General features: G+C 48.6%; 1 protein-coding gene across 50 annotated transcripts in view; it reads right to left on the reverse strand.

Moving 5' to 3' along the window:
* Window positions 1-18,612, reverse strand: part of MADD (MAP kinase activating death domain) — a 37,507-nt gene that overhangs the window by 18,688 nt on the left and 207 nt on the right. For 6 of the 50 annotated variants that reach the window (XM_081062038.1, XM_081062036.1, XM_081061992.1 and 3 more), the window contains exons 1-21: window positions 18,247-18,384; window positions 14,704-14,863; window positions 13,505-14,101; window positions 12,835-13,138; window positions 12,184-12,315; window positions 11,657-11,770; window positions 10,812-10,892; window positions 9,069-9,247; window positions 8,478-8,713; window positions 8,111-8,267; window positions 7,723-7,826; window positions 7,450-7,634; window positions 6,836-7,089; window positions 6,445-6,584; window positions 5,512-5,613; window positions 4,177-4,236; window positions 3,715-3,817; window positions 3,163-3,349; window positions 2,933-3,083; window positions 2,412-2,618; window positions 667-720 (exon numbers count right to left, since the gene is read on the reverse strand). In XM_081062038.1, the coding sequence (XP_080918164.1) occupies window positions 667-720; window positions 2,412-2,618; window positions 2,933-3,083; window positions 3,163-3,349; window positions 3,715-3,817; window positions 4,177-4,236; window positions 5,512-5,613; window positions 6,445-6,584; window positions 6,836-7,089; window positions 7,450-7,634; window positions 7,723-7,826; window positions 8,111-8,267; window positions 8,478-8,713; window positions 9,069-9,247; window positions 10,812-10,892; window positions 11,657-11,770; window positions 12,184-12,315; window positions 12,835-13,138; window positions 13,505-14,101; window positions 14,704-14,765 (3,409 nt within the window). In that variant the 5' untranslated portion in view covers window positions 14,766-14,863; window positions 18,247-18,384. Of the gene's footprint in view, window positions 1-666; window positions 721-2,411; window positions 2,619-2,932; window positions 3,084-3,162; window positions 3,350-3,714; window positions 3,818-4,176; window positions 4,237-5,511; window positions 5,614-6,444; window positions 6,585-6,835; window positions 7,090-7,449; window positions 7,635-7,722; window positions 7,827-8,110; window positions 8,268-8,477; window positions 8,714-9,068; window positions 9,248-10,811; window positions 10,893-11,656; window positions 11,771-12,183; window positions 12,316-12,834; window positions 13,139-13,504; window positions 14,102-14,703; window positions 14,864-17,345; window positions 17,397-17,928; window positions 18,048-18,246; window positions 18,385-18,612 lie in introns of those variants that run through there. The other 44 variants (XM_081062009.1, XM_081062005.1, XM_081062004.1 and 41 more) reach the window with 15 other exon arrangements.

Genomic DNA, 18,612 nt, shown 5'->3' on the forward strand with positions numbered 1-18,612 from the left:
CTCAGAACTTCACTGGTACCTCAAACTATTTAAAGGTCCCCACGTCACTCAGTGCTTCCCAAACAAATGTGTCTAAAGGGGCTAGAAAAGGATAGGCCCAATGAGACAGAGAAACATCAGCTGTTATCATGGACACTACTTACCCCCAACCCTACAACTTCCACATTTGAGATAAAAACCACCCCCATTTCCCCCACCCACCCACAATGATATGGCAGAAGGACAGAATGACAGAAAGCAAGAAAGCGTGCCTAGGCAAGCCACCAGAGAGTTAGGAAGCTACAGACTCAACACGGAGGGACAGCAACCATCTCTGCCAACTGTGCCCACAGGCCTCCTAGTGGGTAAGGGAGATATCAGCCAATGAGGGACACTGAAATAGGCAAACGTTCTCCCCACCAACTCTGAAGCAATAGAGAGCCAAGTTCTAAGGGGTTTTACTCACCAGACGCCTGGATTACAGCCTGATTGCTATGAGGGCAAGGGGAAAGAAGCAGCCTACAAGCCACATACCTATAAGTCACATACCACCTACCTGCTTTCATTGCCAATACCCCCCTAGAGCAAATTTGGGGTGGGGCCGACAAAGGGAGCCTGCCCCAATTGGGCCTGGGGAGTTGGCAGGTATGGGAGACTTGGGAACAGGAAGGGGCATTTGTTCCTTACTCTGTTTTTCCATAGCTTTTTGCTTTTTCACTTCCTGGTGCTTGTTCCACAATTCTACCCCAGATGCAATGTAAGCAGGAGAGAAAGACAGAGAGAGTCAGAGACTGGTCAGACAGACGCAATGGAAACCCACCCACCCAAGTTGATTCAGTTTCAGACATAAGATTATAAATCGAGAGATAAAAAGAGATCTTCATTTTGGGGGTTAAAAATCAAGAGATATACTGCCTTCACCCCAACTCATGAACTACAGACTCCAAGTTCCTGACTACCCTCAATGTGGCAATAAAGGCCTGGGGAGAGTTAGAGCTCGAAGAGTCTTCAATCAAGCGTCCCTTGGCAGGAGGAGACTGACCCTGAAGAGGCTGGAGCACGTCCTCAAGAGCAGGTAACTTGGGATCAGTTTAAACCTCCACCATACCACACTCTCTGCCCAGGGAGCTGGGCAACGGCAATATTTAAAGATTCCAGTTAAGAGAGATGATCACCTTAAGCAGCCCAAGGGTTTTCAGAAGCACAAGCACAAATCTGTTTGATTCATTGGATGGGACAGAGGCCACTCACGCAGGCAGTTGGCATCCCTCCTTGTTGCTACGAAAAAACCCAACTCACCCTCAGAACCAGTGCCTGTGCTAATAAAAGACCCGTCCTAGCCAGTCATCTGGAAATCCGGTAGAGCTAACAGAGAACATTAAATGGTCAAGAATAGCATCTTCGTAGGGGTAAAGAAAAGAGAACAACAATCATAACAATTATTTTTCTGGAAGAACTTTAGCGTCCACTTAGTTCAATCCCCTCATTTTCCAGATGAGGGGATGGAAACTCTGAGAGAGGAAGTGATTTGCCCAAAGTCACATTCCTAGTTGGGGCAGGTCAATACAGTTTCTAGAACATCACATGAGGCAGGAGAAAGGAAGGGATGACTGCCTCTAGAACAGTAGTTTGCTGGCTAGAGAAGAGTAGCTCCCCTAAAAAGGAAACTGGTTCCTCACTATCATTTATGGGAGCATAAAGCAACTGCTAATGTTGGCGGCAAAGAGGCATCAGTTAGAAGCATATTGCCCAGAGACCTAACACAAGAAAAACAAAGACACAACCTAGATGACTCAAGGTCAAGTAGGGAGTGAGTCAAACAGGTGACACCCAGAGAGCTCACTGGGCCCTGCCTTAGTGGGAATGGAGAAACACCAAACGTAAACAAGCTCTTAATCAAATCCAATAAGAAAAGAGTTCAAGAAAAGCTGACTCAGAATCTATACCTTGAGGTCCAAAACTCAGGAAAATGGGGTTGCCAGACACAGTCCAGAGGACCAAATGTGAGGTCAGCTTAATGGCTGCATGGGGGAAAACTGGCTTTAGAGACCCAGATGACCATCATTTTCTAGCCCAAAGATGCATCTATAACTTCCTTATCACTTCCAGGAGCTCACGTGGCCTCTCCACTATGTGAAGAAATCCAGATGGAAATAAAAAGCGGGACCAGGAGTTCAGCTCAGACTCCCTGCACTAGCCTCACTGGGCCTCTAAGTAAAACTTCCATGTTAAGACGTAGGTGGGGGTGGCTGTAAATGAAGCATAAGGGATAGAGAAGTGTAAAGAAGTACCACTTGAAATGGACACAGATCTATGTTCCTCTCTAGAAAGCAAAGCATGGGAAAGAGAAAGGCAGGATTCTGGATGAATTAAAAGGAGGGACATCTAAGGAGCCAGAACCCCTTCCCCACACCAAACAGAGTGATACATACCAACAGACGCTACAAAATTCTCTTCCTTTAAACTTCTGGTGTCCAGTTCCTTGGGACCCTTTCCTGTAGCACTTGGTGCCCGAGGTCCCAGCTGGGGAACTCTTAGCTGTGCCATCGCCTTTGGGTCTCCCCGCCCGGCCAGGCCAAGATCCTTGCCAACTGGTATAATTACAGTCTCTGTTGGACTCCTCTTCCGCTTGTCTGGTTCTGAGGAAAAGATCGAATATATGGGAAGAGGTCAAAAGAGATAGTCAGAATCAAGGTATAGAAATGAGGTGGGAGAAGCAAGAACACGGGAGGAGGTGGAATGGATGAAGTATAAGGAAAGAAAAACTGACATCTTACTTTTCATGGCAGAGAAATACCCACTGCATATAAACATGCACTAGAAAAAGTAAAATCCCAAAGCCTGATGGGAAGTAGCTTGGCACTGGGGAATCTGTCAGGGGACAAGTTCGTTTTCTTCAGAGACAAGTGAGAGAGGGGTGGTTGGCATGCTGCCCTGCTGGTGTGACGCTTACCTTTGCTATAATAGTGGGTCTGAGCAATCTCCAGAAGGCCGAAGATGCTGGCCATGCCGCCGAGACCTGCGTGGGCATAGGACTGCTCCAGACTGAGCACTGTGCACTTGAGCAGGTCTAACATTCCCTTGTACACCTTTCGGCTGATCTCCTGCAACAATAACCGAGGGGCTAGAGCTGGCAGCACTGCCTCTGGTGTCCGCGTCCCCCTTCCCAGCCCAAACACTGACCACATCTGGGATGATGTCCTGCCGGGCATCGTCCTCTGACTGCACTGTGCGGTTCAGCTTGCTCAGGACGAACACTCGCAACTGCTCGCTCTCCAGCAGCCGTCGCACCTTTTTCATGTTGAGCCAGCCAACCCCCTGGCCATCCAGCACGCTGTGCACCACCTCCTTCAGGAACTGCTGGTTCTCACTGTAGGTTCCACAGACCACTCCTGTGGTCATGAGTTCTTTTGCAGAGCACCCCCCCTTTCACCAGACTAGGTCTGCCTCCAGGGGCAACACACAAAGCCATGACCACACGTCCCCATCCACTGCATCCCCCAACTCTCCAGGTAGCCTGGTTTGCCCAAGTACCCACTGCTGCTGCCTCAGTCGCCTCAACACTGTGAGCTATTACTGCTGCACAGGGATTGAGTCAGGATGGGAAGTGCTCGGAAGAGCTGGTTTCATCTACCCACTGAGAGCTTCTGACCCACTCTTGAGAATCCCGCAAGTTTGGTACAGGAATTGCTACCTCTAGCCAAGAACTTTTCGAACAGCTCTGCCATTTATTACCTAGAATTGCTGGATCGACCCTGGGGTGATGGAGGCTCTCTCTTCACTGTTGGGCTGTGTTTAATGACAGATGACTTCTGGTCCACTAAGGCCCTCCTGTTTCCTATAGCCAGGAAGGTAGGAATGAGAGACGTCACTTCTGTAGTCCAGTAGCGAGTGTCAGCACAGCCCTGGGCAGCCAGGTTCCACACCCATTTCCCAGAAGGCTGGGTGAAGGTGGCACCAGGGCATCACACACAGGTAGACACCAGCCATGGCAATGTGGAAGGAGTGGGGATGGACACTTAGGCCACTCCACATGCACCAGCAGTATGCCCCATGGGCAAGCATGGGCGTCACGGGGGGGCGGGGAAAGGCAGGTCACTCATGTGATGCCGCTTGCTCCATGAGGAGGATGGCCTCAGGCAGGCACAGAAGATGCTAGGAAAAAAAGATCATGCACAGCTCACGGGCAAGACCCACCTTCACCACTCCCGGGGCCGGCTTCAGTAACAATCTCCATTAGAGTATTTAGCCCAAATACTGGGACACAAAATACACAATTAGTAGGTGCACCACAATACCACACCCCTTGTACCCCTCAGTGGAGCTGTAAGTCAGGTAATCTAAGCATTCTCCCAAAGCTTAGTGCACATAACCTTGGTTCTTAGGCACCTCAGAGCTGGAAGCCAAGTGACTAGGAGATAACCAAAGACCATTCCTAAGACTACGGCCTCTCAAAGCCAGGGGCAGGGTAAGTGACACAGGAGCCTTCAGCTACTACTAAACAGGCACATGCAAGAAAGAGGGACCGTTGGTTTTCATGAAACATCTAGCACGGGGGTCAGAGGGCCTGCGGGTGTGCAGAGGGAAGAGACCCGTCTTGCAGATGCTGTCATGGGAAGTGGGGTGGAGGTGTGCGGATGGGCGGTGGAGGGGAGTGACAAGTGCAGCAGATGAAGTGAAGCGTCAGCATGCAATGAAAGCCTGTCAACTGTTCTCTTCAACTGCATCAAATGAACACCAGCGACACTAACACCTGCCAAGCCATGTGTGGATTCCCTCTACAGTGCTCGTCAGTTCCCTACACCACTAGCTCTGAGGTCCTTTTGCCCTTCTATCCTGTGTTCCCACTCCCCAAAAAACATTCCCTAGGTTCCTGACATTTTTAATCACTGGGAAGAGAGGTCAGTTAAAAAATACACGGAGCTGCTTCTCACTGTGCCTCTGTGATTAAAAATTTCAGCTCGATATCCAGAGGAAACAAACAAAAGTCAGAGTACATTCAGAAGAGGCCCTCAAACTGGCAGAGATCACTAATGAAAATCAAGTAAGGTCTCAACTGCCCCTAGAAGCCAACCGATATCACCTGGCCCACTCACAGGCCCTACGTAGACATGAAGCCAAAGAAAGGCTTCTTGAACCTAAACACTGCCAGCTTCTTGACAACCATCCCCAGTGGGCCAGCTCCTTGGGACAGTTTGTCCTAAGCTCATGCAGTAGGAACCTGGCAGATAACTGGTGACACCGAAAGATTCTAACGTTAATTATGGACCTCGCACAAAGCTCCCCTGGCAGCAGCAGTAACCCCAGTTACCACTATCCTAAATGATGTAACAGGGCCTTCTCTTTAATGACACAGACAGTTTCCATCTGAAATCCAGCAAGAGCCCACGATGTGCAGGTAGAGCCATGAGAAGCGAGATGAGGGGCAACCACCAGGTCAAAAGATTCATCATACACAGGGCTCCTGCCAAGCACCCATAGGTCTGAAACATTTCTCAGAGAGTCCTGGCTTGGCCAGAGGACTGTAGTTACCTTTCAGACTGGGGAAGGGCGTGGTCTTCTCCCGAGCACCTTTGGCGGGCAGTGTGAGGTTCGAAAGACTGAAGCTTGTACTGTGGTTCCGATAGAGGCTGCCTATCAAGGGGAGTGTGTGAGAGCAATGAGTTAGGGGAGAAAGAATCAAAGCATTATACTCCGATGACTGTATCATCATCTTCACCTTCCTCCTTTTCAAAAAATCCCTGTGCCTCATCTATCTTAGAAAAGACCAAGTCTAACTTAGGGCAAACAAAAGGGCCACTGCCAAGATTGCTCAAAACACAATAGCACCTTTTTCTGGCTACCTCCTACGACAATACCCGAGTCTCATCTACTGCTGATCTGGCATGAAAGCCAGCAGTTAATGGGCTTCTGGTCGGAAGTTGGTGCTGGCTGTCCCTCTCCCCTCCTCCCTGCCCCAGCCGAGCTTCTGAAAAAACTCAATCACAGTGATCTCCTATGTTGGTTTGCTCTAGTCCCTAGTCTGCCTTCAATCTTTAACTGACACCACCCCTTATTTCTGGAAATATTCTCTATGCACAAAAGTCAATCTCATATACAATGTTCAAAGCGTGTTCGTGAAAAAGTCCTTCACCAAAGAAGATATGAGATGTATACCCAAATCAAATCTGACCAAAATATTCCCACAAAATATATGCACAAGTGTATGATTTTTAATATGATTATTTTTCAGCTGACCAGCTATCTTATCTGAAACAGACTGAAACCTCCAGGTGTAAAGATAACGATTAATCTGTCCCTGTTCTTTATTGACCCCCTGAAAATATCTTATTCAGTGTCACCCAAACGACCCGAATGGGGCTTGGTAATACTAGCCCTAGACCTGGAGTTCTAAGCGGCATCTGCCGTGGGCAGGCCCTACTGGAGAGAGTGGGAGAGGGGCGTGAGAGAGCCGAAAGTACTTACTGGCAAAAGACATGATGCCCCCGAAGCCCTCGGTGCTGTTGTTGGAGATGGTGGAGGTGGGAGAGCTCGCTCGAGAGTCTGACTCTGCATCGGAGTCGCTTGCCAGTTTCAAGCTGTTGGGCCGCAGCAGCTTTTGAGCCCTTGAACGCACAGTGGCACCTATGAGCCCCCGGCAGGGGAACCTGATCTTGGGCATGTGGGCCTGCCGCTACCCTGCAGTCACCGCTCCCTTCCCACATCCCAAAACGCCTGGGTCAAAGCTCCACCCTCTGGGGGTGGCAGAACCATGACAGCATTCAGACTTCTCAGACTTGCTGAGTAACCCTCGCCCAAGGTCCACTGTGGTGAGGTCCTTCAGTCACCCATCTAGAAGGAATCCCCAGGCTCTCACCGATTGCCACTGACATGTTGGCTGAATCGGGGAGTATAACTTTCCCCCTGCTCATCATCATCTTCCTCAGGGGGAAAGCCATATTGGGGCTCGAAGTATGGATTGTCATAGGTTCGCCGGCGCACTGACCCCTCTCCAATTTCTGTCTGACGCCTGTCCACGCCTGATTTGCCAACGCTGGGAGGCATGGGAGGGAGGGGCCTGGAGAGGCCACCTACTGCCTTATCATCCATCTCCGCTGAGTCAGCAGGTGCCTAGGGGCCACATTAAATGAAACTCATCAGCTGGTGCCCAGTGATGCCTCCCCATATTCTCAGTTTGGCAGGGCCAAGCCAGGCCTGTCAGATTCCTATCCTAAGAGATGTGTGAGGAAAGGTCTCTGTGACCATCCCCGCTCTGTCCTCACAAAGCATGCCAAGGGGAGCTTCGCTAACCCCTGAACAAAGCCCAGTGACCTCCTTCTGGGGTCAAAACTCTATCTCATAGGCTCTTAGCTATAGTACCTATGGAAAGGAAGAGAGGATGATAGTGAAGAAAGAAGCCAATTAAGTTAATAGCTTCATCCTAGCTTCCCTAAGAGCAGTGAGGCCCACAGCCCAGCAGTCCTCACGTACAGAACTGGCTCCGTGGATGGTGGTGCTGGAGCTGCTGCTGGCGGCGGTGCTGGAGCGCGGTGGGGGGTTTTCCTGCGAGTTCTTGCTGTCTAGGCCAGGTTCCTCTGCTTCCTTCTGGTTCTGCAGCTCGTCAATCTTCACCTCACTGGCATCTCCCAGGGCCGCATGTGTCAGAGGATCCACGTCTACCAAACCCAAGGGTGGCAGGTATAGACCACACCATCCCAGAACCCCAAACCCTGCCCAGTGGCCAGTTCCCTCAAGCACACTTACTAGGAGTATCACCATTGATGTCACATTTCATCATTTCACTAACAAAGTCACCAAGGGAGGAGTAAGAAGAGCTTGAGTCATCATACTCCATACTATCACTGCCACTGCAGAGTGAAGAGCACACAAACAAAAATAAAACATAAAGAAGGGGCGGGGGAAAGAATCAACCATCAGCATTAGGAAAAGTAAACAGAGGATCACCCTTCACTCAAGGCCAGGGAACAATATAAAATAAGGAAGCTAACACAAAACAATCAACCAAAATATAACCCAAGGCTTCACATGCGTATGTCTAACTCCCAGGAGGTTTTGTCATTGTGCTACATACAAGCTAGCGAGAGCCTCTTTACCTTAAAAAGCTGTTTTGCTGCCATATGGGACTGCTCACCTGTCATCAGTGGGATCAGAATCAGAGTCACGCTCTGGGGGCACACTCAGCGCCTCAGCCAGCTGGGAATTGCTATCATAGACGCGATAATGGATGGGCTGCAGCTGATGAGCATACCACTTTGGCTTGTCACCGATCAGAGCCGGATCAAACATGTCTACCCAAAGAGGAAAAAGAATAGAGTTAGAAACAAAGGGTGGCGGGGGGTGGAGGAGCAAGCAAAACCAAAAAGAAAGGTAGAAAAAGTCTAAAGCAAAATAGGAATGGAAGGGGCAGGCCAGAGATGGGAAAGGGCAAAAGGAAAGGGAAGAGCCATGAGGAGGACACAGGCCCAAGGTGGAGCAGAGTACAGGGCAGGGGGACTCACTGTTGTGAATTCGCTGAAAGGCATAGTTGGTGGGGTTAAGGATCCATTCCCCAAAGTACTCCACAGCCTGAGTCCTGGCCAATTTCTCAGCAAAAGGAGTCTGCCGGGGACGTGAGGCTAGAAAAGAGCCGGCCTGAAAAGCTACCACAGGCCGTGGGAAGAGACGCAGGGTCCGTGTGTGCATCTGAAAGCCCTGTAGCACGTTGGGGGAGTTGAAGAAACGGACCATGGCCACTCTGGGGAAGAAAGGGAGATGAGATCGTCTGAGCCCCACACCCTGCAGAGTGAGGATCCCTCCAATCCAAGGTCTCAGACCATCTCCCTTAGCCATCAGTCTACGGGCTTCCAACATTAGGGAAGAGAAAGCTTAAAGAATCATCAGTCCTCTTCCTCACTCAAGGCCTAAAAGGCCTGACAGTATGACGAACTATTTCTTCTCTTTGCTTTTACTCATGTGGCAAATATAACCCAATATCACATATATTTCATATATAAAGAAACTCTGGCTCAGGAAGTAGTCTGCCCCTAAGGTCGCTGTGTAAGCAGAGACCAGTTTAAGAGCTCGTGAGTGTGTCATCGGCTTGGTCATACCTGGTGGCGACATCCACAGAATCCACGTCATTGCCATAGATGAGAGGGTTGAATTCAGTGGAGGGTGTAGACTGCAGGTCATTAGAAGGCTTTCCCAAGAGAAGGGGGATCTCCTGGCCCTCATGGAATTTCTCCAGATTGAGGATTGGCTGGGTGTTGAGACTCATGCTGGCGAGGGCCTGTGGAACAACAAGAAATCTCTCACTGAAGGCAGATTCCTGGGTAGCTCATGTCCCAGGAAAGAGCCTTCATATTAGATATAAGAATCCACGTATTTTAACCTGATCAAACTGAAGTCCAGGCCAATAGTTTTCAAATTTATTTTAGCTATGAAATCTTGTTTTTCAATTGAAAGCCATGTGGAAATATAAACAACTGAAATCTCAGCTTCTCTGAAGGACGAGGAACAGAGAGCCACTCATGTGCTGGTGCTTCCAACCTCAGTCAGCCTGCGACTCCAGGGGGGCAGTTTGAAAACCACTGGTCTAGACCAACAAGCTTCTTAAATGTTAATGAGCATTGAAATCACCTGAGGACGTTGTTAAACTGCAGATTCCGAGGCAGCAGGTCTGGAGAGATCCTGCACGCTTACCAAGCCCAGGTGACGCCAGTGCTGGTCCACAGACCACACTTTGAGTAGCAGGGGTAAGAATACAGGATCAATGAGCCCCTGGACCTTAGCTCTGACCAATATTTAAAGTACAGTTCCATTTATCAACCTCCCCACCTCAGTCATACTATAGCAATCGTCAAGAATGAAAAAACACAGCAAAGGAAGACAACAGCTAAAGAACTTTCTGAACTTGCAACCCTCACAGACTGCAGTCACAAGACATCACATTATATCAGCAGTGGTGAAACAAGTGAGAGAGATGATGCACGATGATCCATTTAAATCCAAGCAGATTATCATCTAGAGGTACTGCTAAGCAACTCAGACAACACAGAGAGAGATTCCTGAAGAGCCTTCAAATGAGAGCAGAGACTGCTAAAAAGAAAGAGCTACCTACTGGTGGGCCTACGTTACACATACAACAGGGCAAAGGAATGGGGCCTCGGCATGTTTTACCTGCAGGTACTGTGTTCAGCATGCAGAAGAAGAAAATCAACGAAAAAGACATTTAAGGCATTGCTCAAAGAAGGAATTTACTTTTAAACTTTAAAAAATTTATTTTAAGTGTGTTTTTCCAGGACCCATTAGCTCCAAGTCAAGTAGTTGTTCCAATCTAGTTGTGGAGGGCGCAGCTCACAGTGGCCCATGTGGGGATCAAACTGGCAACCTTGTTAAAAGCACCGTGCTCTAACCAGCTGAGCTAACCGGTCGCCCCCAAAGAAGGAATTTTTGAAAAAAGGATTCTGTCGGGACCTTGGAATCAATTCAAGAGAAAAACACAAAAAAGAGCCAGGTTGTCCTAACTCCTTCTTTACAAGACTGAGAGAATGATTCAAGGCCATAAAGAACAGCAGACGTGACAAGAAACGGAAAGTGAAGGGCTGTTTTATTCAGCATTATAAGCATCAGAGAGTGGGAGGGTGTACAATGAATGAGAAGGAGTGTGAAAAGCCCTCTCTGAGATTCACCCTACCATCCAGAAATGGGTTACACCTCCTAAGCTCACCCAAGGTAAACAGTACCTTCTCTACTTAGAGCCTGAAAGGAAACTGGCTCCTACAACAGCTGTCTGCCTACAACAGTCCTACAGCAGCTCTTGCTCCCCTTCCTTTTCTTCATTCTTCACCTACCTGCTTTAAGTGTTTTTTCAACTCTAATGACTCTGGTTCTGGCAGGACAGGTAGCACTTCTGCATTGGTGGGAGCAATCACCTACACCAGAGAAAAGACAAAACGCATGACCTTAGAATTTAATTGCTCAGGAGTTTCTCTTATTAAGTAACAAGAACAGGAATTTTTATATACAATATCATACATACATGAATACATACATCGTATACCAACATATATGAGATATACATATGTACATATGTGATATACATACACACCTGAAAAAATATATACCTAAGTATTATTGGTGACTATCCCTAGATAAGAGGCTTATGGTTTTTATTTACTTCTTTATGCTTACTTGTATTTTCTAAAGGTCTTACAATGAACGTAGACAAGGACTTCCTACCAAAGGTTGTACTCACACTGCAGAATATTAATATACATTTTTAAAAGTCTGCACTCAAAGACAGTTTCTTACTAGAAACTAAACCCCAAGAAAACCATTAGATGATCTACACCGCATGTAACGGTCCCGCCACAATGCCCTACCATTCTTAGATGCAGGGGAGCACATGATTCTGGCAAAACTAAATCTTGTAATTCTTTGAGTCCTAACGAAGGGCCTATCAACTAATAAAATAAAAGCAGGACTGAAACATATATATATATACACATATACACACACACACACACACACACACATATATATACACACACATACATATATATATATATATATTTTCCCCCTCAATGACTCACACAATAGAAAACACCCACTAACTCAGGACGTTCCTGGGAGTAATCCAGGAAAACAGAACACGATCCTATTCTAGACCCTTCAATGCCTCAGACAAGAACCTTACCCGACTGCTGTCCAGATCCACCAGCCATACATCATCAGGCATTTTGAAGTCCAGTTTGTAGAGGAAGAAGCTGGCAGGGACGCCGATGATGTACGGCGTTGGAGCCAACAGCAGCTGTGGAAAGGATGAAGAAGATAAGAAACATAAAACCTACCGTGATCACTTATCAAGTCAGGGTTTTTCTAGTTAAAGAAAAAATCCCTTTTCCAAAACCCTTAAGCACAGATGTGTTTCAAAATTTAGAATTTTTCAGATTTTAGAAAGGGAACAGTGCGTATTCTGAATATTCTGTAATACCTGTAAGCGGTGTAGCCAGTAGCCTATAATCATTAACATGAATGGTGACAAATAAAAACCATAAGTAGCATAGGTTTTGTCACCAACTGAGTTCTAGGCAGGTCAGATTTTGCAAACAAATAAGTGGTGATAAGGGATTGAGGACCAGTACAACTTTACAACTTCTCTCCCAGAGCTGGACAGAGTTGGAAGACAGTGGTAACAAAGACAGAAGACACCTTGCGACTCACCTGCTCTGCTGATGCCATGCAGGTGGGCAGCAGTGGGATAACAGGAAACATATACTCCAGGGGGTAGATCATTGCCACAAATGCCATCACAGACATGGACAGTGCGTTGTAGTCTCGGGACTGTAGCACCACCTGTCACCAGCCGTCACCGTAAATAAGTGACGCGACAGCGTAAATAAGGTCACGAGCAAACAGCTTCCAATACTACAAATTCAGTCCTGTCTCACCATGCCCACAGCTCCAGGAGATTAGTTCCCACAATTATGACTGTTCTGTGCCCGCCTTTACTTGCCACCTCTCAACCCAAGCCCCACAGCAATCGTCCCTCGAATCAATCATGTTCCTAATTCTTGTACCGCCAATCCCAGGACCACTCATTGGAATAGAACTACTGATATTTCCAGAGAATTAGGTGAATATAGTAACAGGGAATTCAGCTGAGTGGCAAGTCCTCTGAATACATTCCACGTGACACCAGTACCTTAATTCAACCCACACCTACTGAATACCTGCGATATACCTGGCATCATGTTACCGCCTAGAGACGAAAAGCTAAAAAAAATGTAGTCCCTGTCCTCAAACAGCTCAAGGTCTGCCTCTGCCATATTGCAAAGCTCCTTCTCTAATGGTCCAGAAAGCTGGCCCTCTCACCTTGTGCTCTAACAGGATGCAGGTTAGCACCTGAAGACAGGCATCCACACCCAGAAGTTCCAAGGGAAGGTGCAGCGGGAAATCCACCAGGCTGAACCGAGAAGGGTCTGGGAGAGCAAAGGTCAGAGCCTGCTGGAGCTCCTGGGGCAGGACCTCGATGTCTACTCGCTTCTGCCCAGAAACGGGGACAGGGGAACGCAGCAGTCGATAGATCCAGGCCTCAATCTCTCGAAGGTCGTGCAGAAGGGCACTTGACCTCTCCTCCACTAGCAGAGATCCCGTAAAGATGCGCCACATGGTATCCCTGCGGGGTCGACAGCAGGAAACGGACACATGAGCCCCAGGAGCCGATACCCCACTGCAATCAGTGTAACCACAGCGGGTATAACGGGGACCACTGGAAAACCCCGCCTTTGGGCTCAGACCAGAGGGTACATACAAGGGTAAGAACAAGTATAAAACTGTCCACATGGTAGCACTAGTCCTGCTCACCATGAAACACCAAATTCCTCAACAGCACGCCAAACACAATTACAGTAGGAGGTCTAGTTCAGCAGTCTGCTTAAGGACTAACACACTACGCCAAGGACCTCAGACTTTAGAGGAAATTGCCTTTGCCCCTCACCTCTGACACGCTCCCCCTCCTCTGAGCATCCGTGGCAAACCGTACCTTTGTATGCCTCGAGGGAGGCCCAGCTTCTTGCCCAGCAGTCGCTCGCTACAGCAGTCCACCAGACGTTTGAGGGTGTACAGACACTCCCGGAAGGTGGAGAAGAAGGGGTAGTGGCTGAGCACGCACAGGGACGTCAGAGTACTGTTGCGGGAACGGCTCCCTGCCTTGGCCCGGCGCTTTCCACGAGGAGACTGGTTCACATCAGGGGTGGAGTCGGTGCTGGGGGGCTGCAGGGAAGAGCCACTCTCCGAGCTCTCGGTGCCAACCTCTTCTGAGGCACAGCTGGCCCGGGCTCCGTCCTTCCCCCGGGACCCTGCCCCAGCTTCCCCCTTTTCCTTAAGTATTCGCTTCTGAAAGGAGCGGTAGAAGTTAACACAGATGCCATAACGCGTGACTCCAGTGTCCTTGTCAGTGAGCGTGAAGACAAAAGAGGTGTCATCCCGCAGGCTCATGCGCCGTTGCCGCACACTCAGACAGCCCTCGGGCTGGCAGAAAAACACTACGTCTGGGGGCAGGGGAAACTCGGCATGATCTTCTAGTGGGTATCGCCGGAGCAGCTCAGGAGTCTGGGCCACACTGTCACTGCTCGGGTGCCTGAGGGACAGAAAAGACAAAGTCAGCAGCCTGAAGGAGTACATACGATGCTCTTACCACGGTCAACAAATAAAGCTCCAAGTGCTATTTTGGATAAAGTGCTCTAACTGCAAGGCTGTGGAAAAACGTGGGTGCTCTTGCTACATTTAGCTGGTCGGCTAAAGGAGACCTGCGCTGTCATGGAGACACCTGAAATGAGAGAAAAACTACGACAATTAAAATGATCACTAACACCTGAAAGGAATTAGTGCCTTTCAAGGTATATTAGCTAATGAATGACCAAAAGAGCATACATATGTTGATAGAAAAGGAGCACAATGTACTTTTCCTTTTTACAAAACAAGGTAGTTGGGGTATGTGGAGTATATTTCTGAAGATGACAAAGATGCTAGTTAAGTGCAGACTTGTGTTCTGTCTGTCCTTCCAGGCCACTACTCTCAATCCACCTGACTGTGTCATGTTCGCTGCTGGCATCAATGTTCCCATCAGAGTAAAATAATAGGGGAGGAATGAGATACGCAAATCGACATGGGAAGGGGAATAACTGCAGAATGTGTGGCTATCCCAGATGACAAGACAAAAATTAGTCCCTGCTTGGTTACCTGGCGCCTACGATCACCAGGTAGTCAAGTAACCGAGGACAGAACTTCTTCTTTTGCACCATGGTTCCAATTCATCAGTTCATCTCAGAGAAACTTCAAGGCACCAAGCAAGGAGTCAGCGTTCCCAGCAGGAATTCTGATACGATCTGAAAATCCAAGTCTAATAGGAAAAAAGTACTGATAAGATCCATCTCTGTGCCTAAGGGACTCAGCGCTCTCAGCTTCATTCCAGCCAGGCGTATAGTTCAAAAGGTCTTTCATTTTAGTACAGAAGATAAGAGAACCTGACACTTTTCCCAGCCTCGAGTTTGGTCTAGGCTTATGAGCTCGCAGAGTCAAATGTCAAGAAGCAGGATAAATAATGGGGCACCTCCCCACCCCTACAAACCAGTTCCTTCCCAGCCTTGCCCCTGGGGCTCTGTTTCTGAAAAAAATAAGTCCAGTTAGTCTAATCTGGACCCAATCATTATAGTAACAAAAATTAAGTCACTTCCAGGACCGCCCCAGAGTGGATCAGGATCAAACCATACTCTCTAATCAGCACGAATCTGCACTTCTTGCTCTAGATGGAAACCTAATTATTCTCTGCTTCCAATGTTCTGCATTCAGCTTGATGTGAAACTACCATATAGACTGTATAGTTAATTGCACTCAGACAATGACAAAAGCTGGCTACTCTACCCTGTGCAATCTCAAATGAAGACTATCTATGCCCCACCTGCTTTATCTAAACCATTTTTCTTCCCTTTGCTTCAAGCAAGAAAGGGGCCCAGCAGCTCCTACTAGCTCTGCCCTTGGTGCTGAATCATAGTCTTTCTTCTCTATTTTGGTCCCAGGATTGAAATCAGTAATACAATACATACAGATGAGGCCTTGTCCTTCTGTATCTTATAAAGATTAGGAATTAAATGTACAAATAACAAGATTTCTGCAAGGACGGGGAGAGGTGCTCAAGAGGAATTTCTAAACCATAGTGCAAAAATTAGGAAAAGCTTACATGGTCTGAATTATAATTTATTTCCTATTGGGGCTCCATACACTTCTGTAATAAAATGTTTCACTCCACTACAAGGCTATTTTCAGGGCTTCCAGAATTCCACTACTGTGCTCTACACATGGCCACACTAAGACCTTGCTCACTATACGCACCGAGAGAATCCCATTACGTTACACAAACATTCACACACCACTCCCTTCTTTGCTGCTTCACGTACTCCCATACACACAGACATACACACTTCCTGTATGCTTAAGGTCCTATTTGATTCAGATAATGAGTAGTTCTATCTTTTTTCTCCCCTACTTAATAATAAAAAAGATCTATTTGCAACACCTCTCAAATCCTCAAACTACTGCTCCCTCCTTTCTCTTGCTCCCAGTAGAGGACCTGCAGGTAATAGGATTCAGTTTAATCACCATAGCAACTCTGGCTCCCAGTACTATTTATAGCAGAGCCACAGCCCCTCCCCTGCTTGGTGACCGCACAGTGCTAGCAGCTGCTACTCCAGAGTCCCAGGGCCCCTAACAATTCACTCTCCTGGAATATGGAAGACACCTCTTCCACTGACAGCACCTGCTAATTATGTTCTCTTCTCCCCATCTGTCTTTAGTTAGCACTTTGTCCTAATTCTGGAGTTTGACAGAGGTATCTCACTGTGTGGAAAGCTAGTCTCCTTTCCACACAACCAAAACAAGCTCACAAGCATGCCATTTACTCATTTCTAGGCATCACTGCCACCCAGAAAGTCCTGTGGTTCACTCCACTGCTATGGAGCCATGAGCATACTTCAGAAGGTGGTACACTGTTACAGAGCTGAACTCAGTTCCTCACAAGCGGAAGAAGAAGGGAAGGGAAGCAGAAAAATGAGTTGGAAGATGCATAAAAGTATAATTTGTTCTATAAAGAATTATGTGGAAAATACCACGGGTGAGAGCCAAAGTACAGTAAGTCCTCACTTAACGTTGTCAATGGGTTCTTCAACTTTATGTGAAACGATGTGTAACAAAAACAATTTTACTATAGGTTAATTGACATGAACAAGAGTTAAAAGTTCCTACAGCATCTCATCAACTTTATAACTACATGACGTTGGACAAAAACAATGTTATTCAAGGACCTGCCGTATCGTAAAATAAAACAGAATTTACAGGACCAGAGCTCAACGCTAAGCCTTGAAAACTATACTTCCATTGAAAACCAGGAACCCTTTCCTGTCAAAATCTCAATGATCACACCTGAAGCATCTTCTACTAATACATTAGGCCCATCAGGCCTCTCTCCAGCCCCTCTCCACTGAAAATCATTTGCTAAAACTCAAGTCATTCTCATGCTCTCCCGTGCTCATCTCCCTCCAGAGCCTGAGACCTTGCGACTATTCTCGCTACTAGCAATAGGATAGATTATTAGCCACAACTCCTCTCTCATCGACAGTCACTGCCTTTGGTTATTCAGGCTGCACAAATAACCAAGGTTTTCTTCCTCCTCCCTCCTCACAAAGCCTCTAACACCACCTATAAGTCACACTCCGTCTTCATATCCTCCCAAGCGCAGACTCGGCCTCCTGTCTCAACCATATTTACTAATGCGGAGCCCCTGGTTCCTAGCTCCTATATTCCAAACGCATGAAGCTCAAGGTGCCCACCTATCTGCTTAACTCCTACATCACCGTCCACTCCATTCAGACGCAGATGTAGAACCCAAAGGCCTTCAAGTTATCGATCGATCGATGTCTTTTCAGCCCACAAATGCTCACGTTAACCAGCCCTTTGGATTCGTCCCTCGTTTGGGGCAGGATGTCACAGTAAAACCACAGGAACCTGAGAGCGACATGACATCTATGCTGACGGGAGCACGAGAGGAGGCTCTCCTCCCCCTCCCCAGGCAGTGACCTTGCAAGTACATCAGCACAGAATGGTCCAGAGTGGGGGGAGAACGAAAGCGATGAGGCAGGTGATAGGCAGAGTTGGGGAAGAGGCGAGGACAGGAAAAGGAGGAAGAATTTAAAGATGCACGACGATGGGGAGGGAAGCGGTTGCAAGAACGATTACACGGTGTCTCCACTCTTTAACAAGACAATTTTGAAACACCAAATTAAAAAAAAAAAATTTTTTTTAAGAAGCAAACGTGGTTCTCCAAACCCGACCTAACCAGAAATAACGCGCACAGGCGCGCGGCGCTAATCCGGGGTCGGCCCCCAGGCTGGACAGCTCTGCCCGCCCCCTCACCTGCTGGACAGTTCTTCTCCGCCCCGGAACCAGGGCCGCCGCCGGTCCGGCACAAATCGAGCCCAGCAGCCTCGAGCTGCGCCCAGGCCCGCAGCCTGCATCCCCTGGGCGGCCCCGAGGCCCCCACTTCTAGCCCCGCCCCTTCTCTACGGACCCCCCAACTCGCTCTCGAGACCGCACGCACCCTCACGCTCCTTTGAAGGCCCCCTTAGAGACCCTTTCCCCCTAGAACTCTGTTTTCTGTCGGAGCCCGTTTCCTTCTCGGAGCCCCGATGCCAAATACCCTTCAAGGGTTCCCAGTGGCCCGGACCCTCCTACCTCCCGAGCCTCAGGGGACCGGCCAGACCCGGCCGGACGTCCCCCGGCAGCGGAACGTCGGTCGCTCCCCGGCACGGGAACCGCTCCGAGCGCGCGCCAGTTCCGTGTCTGCACCGGGTGGGCGCGTACCACTCGGACCCGGTGATGGAGGGGAGCCTGAGGGGGGCCGGGGGCCGTACCATTCACCCCCGGGGGGGAACAGGGCGGCACCAAGCCGAGCGCTGAAGGGTGGAGCCGACCTCCGGAGACAGGCGGCTACGCACACACCTACCTATACGTGCGGGGGTGGGAACGCGAGGGGTAGCGCAGGGCCAACCCAGAGCCACGGTGTACCGAGGGGAGGACCCAGAGGAATGCCTTTTGTTT

Source organism: Rhinolophus hipposideros (genome assembly GCF_964194185.1).
Source record: "Rhinolophus hipposideros genome assembly, chromosome: 10".
NCBI classification, from domain to species: Eukaryota; Metazoa; Chordata; class Mammalia; order Chiroptera; family Rhinolophidae; genus Rhinolophus; species Rhinolophus hipposideros.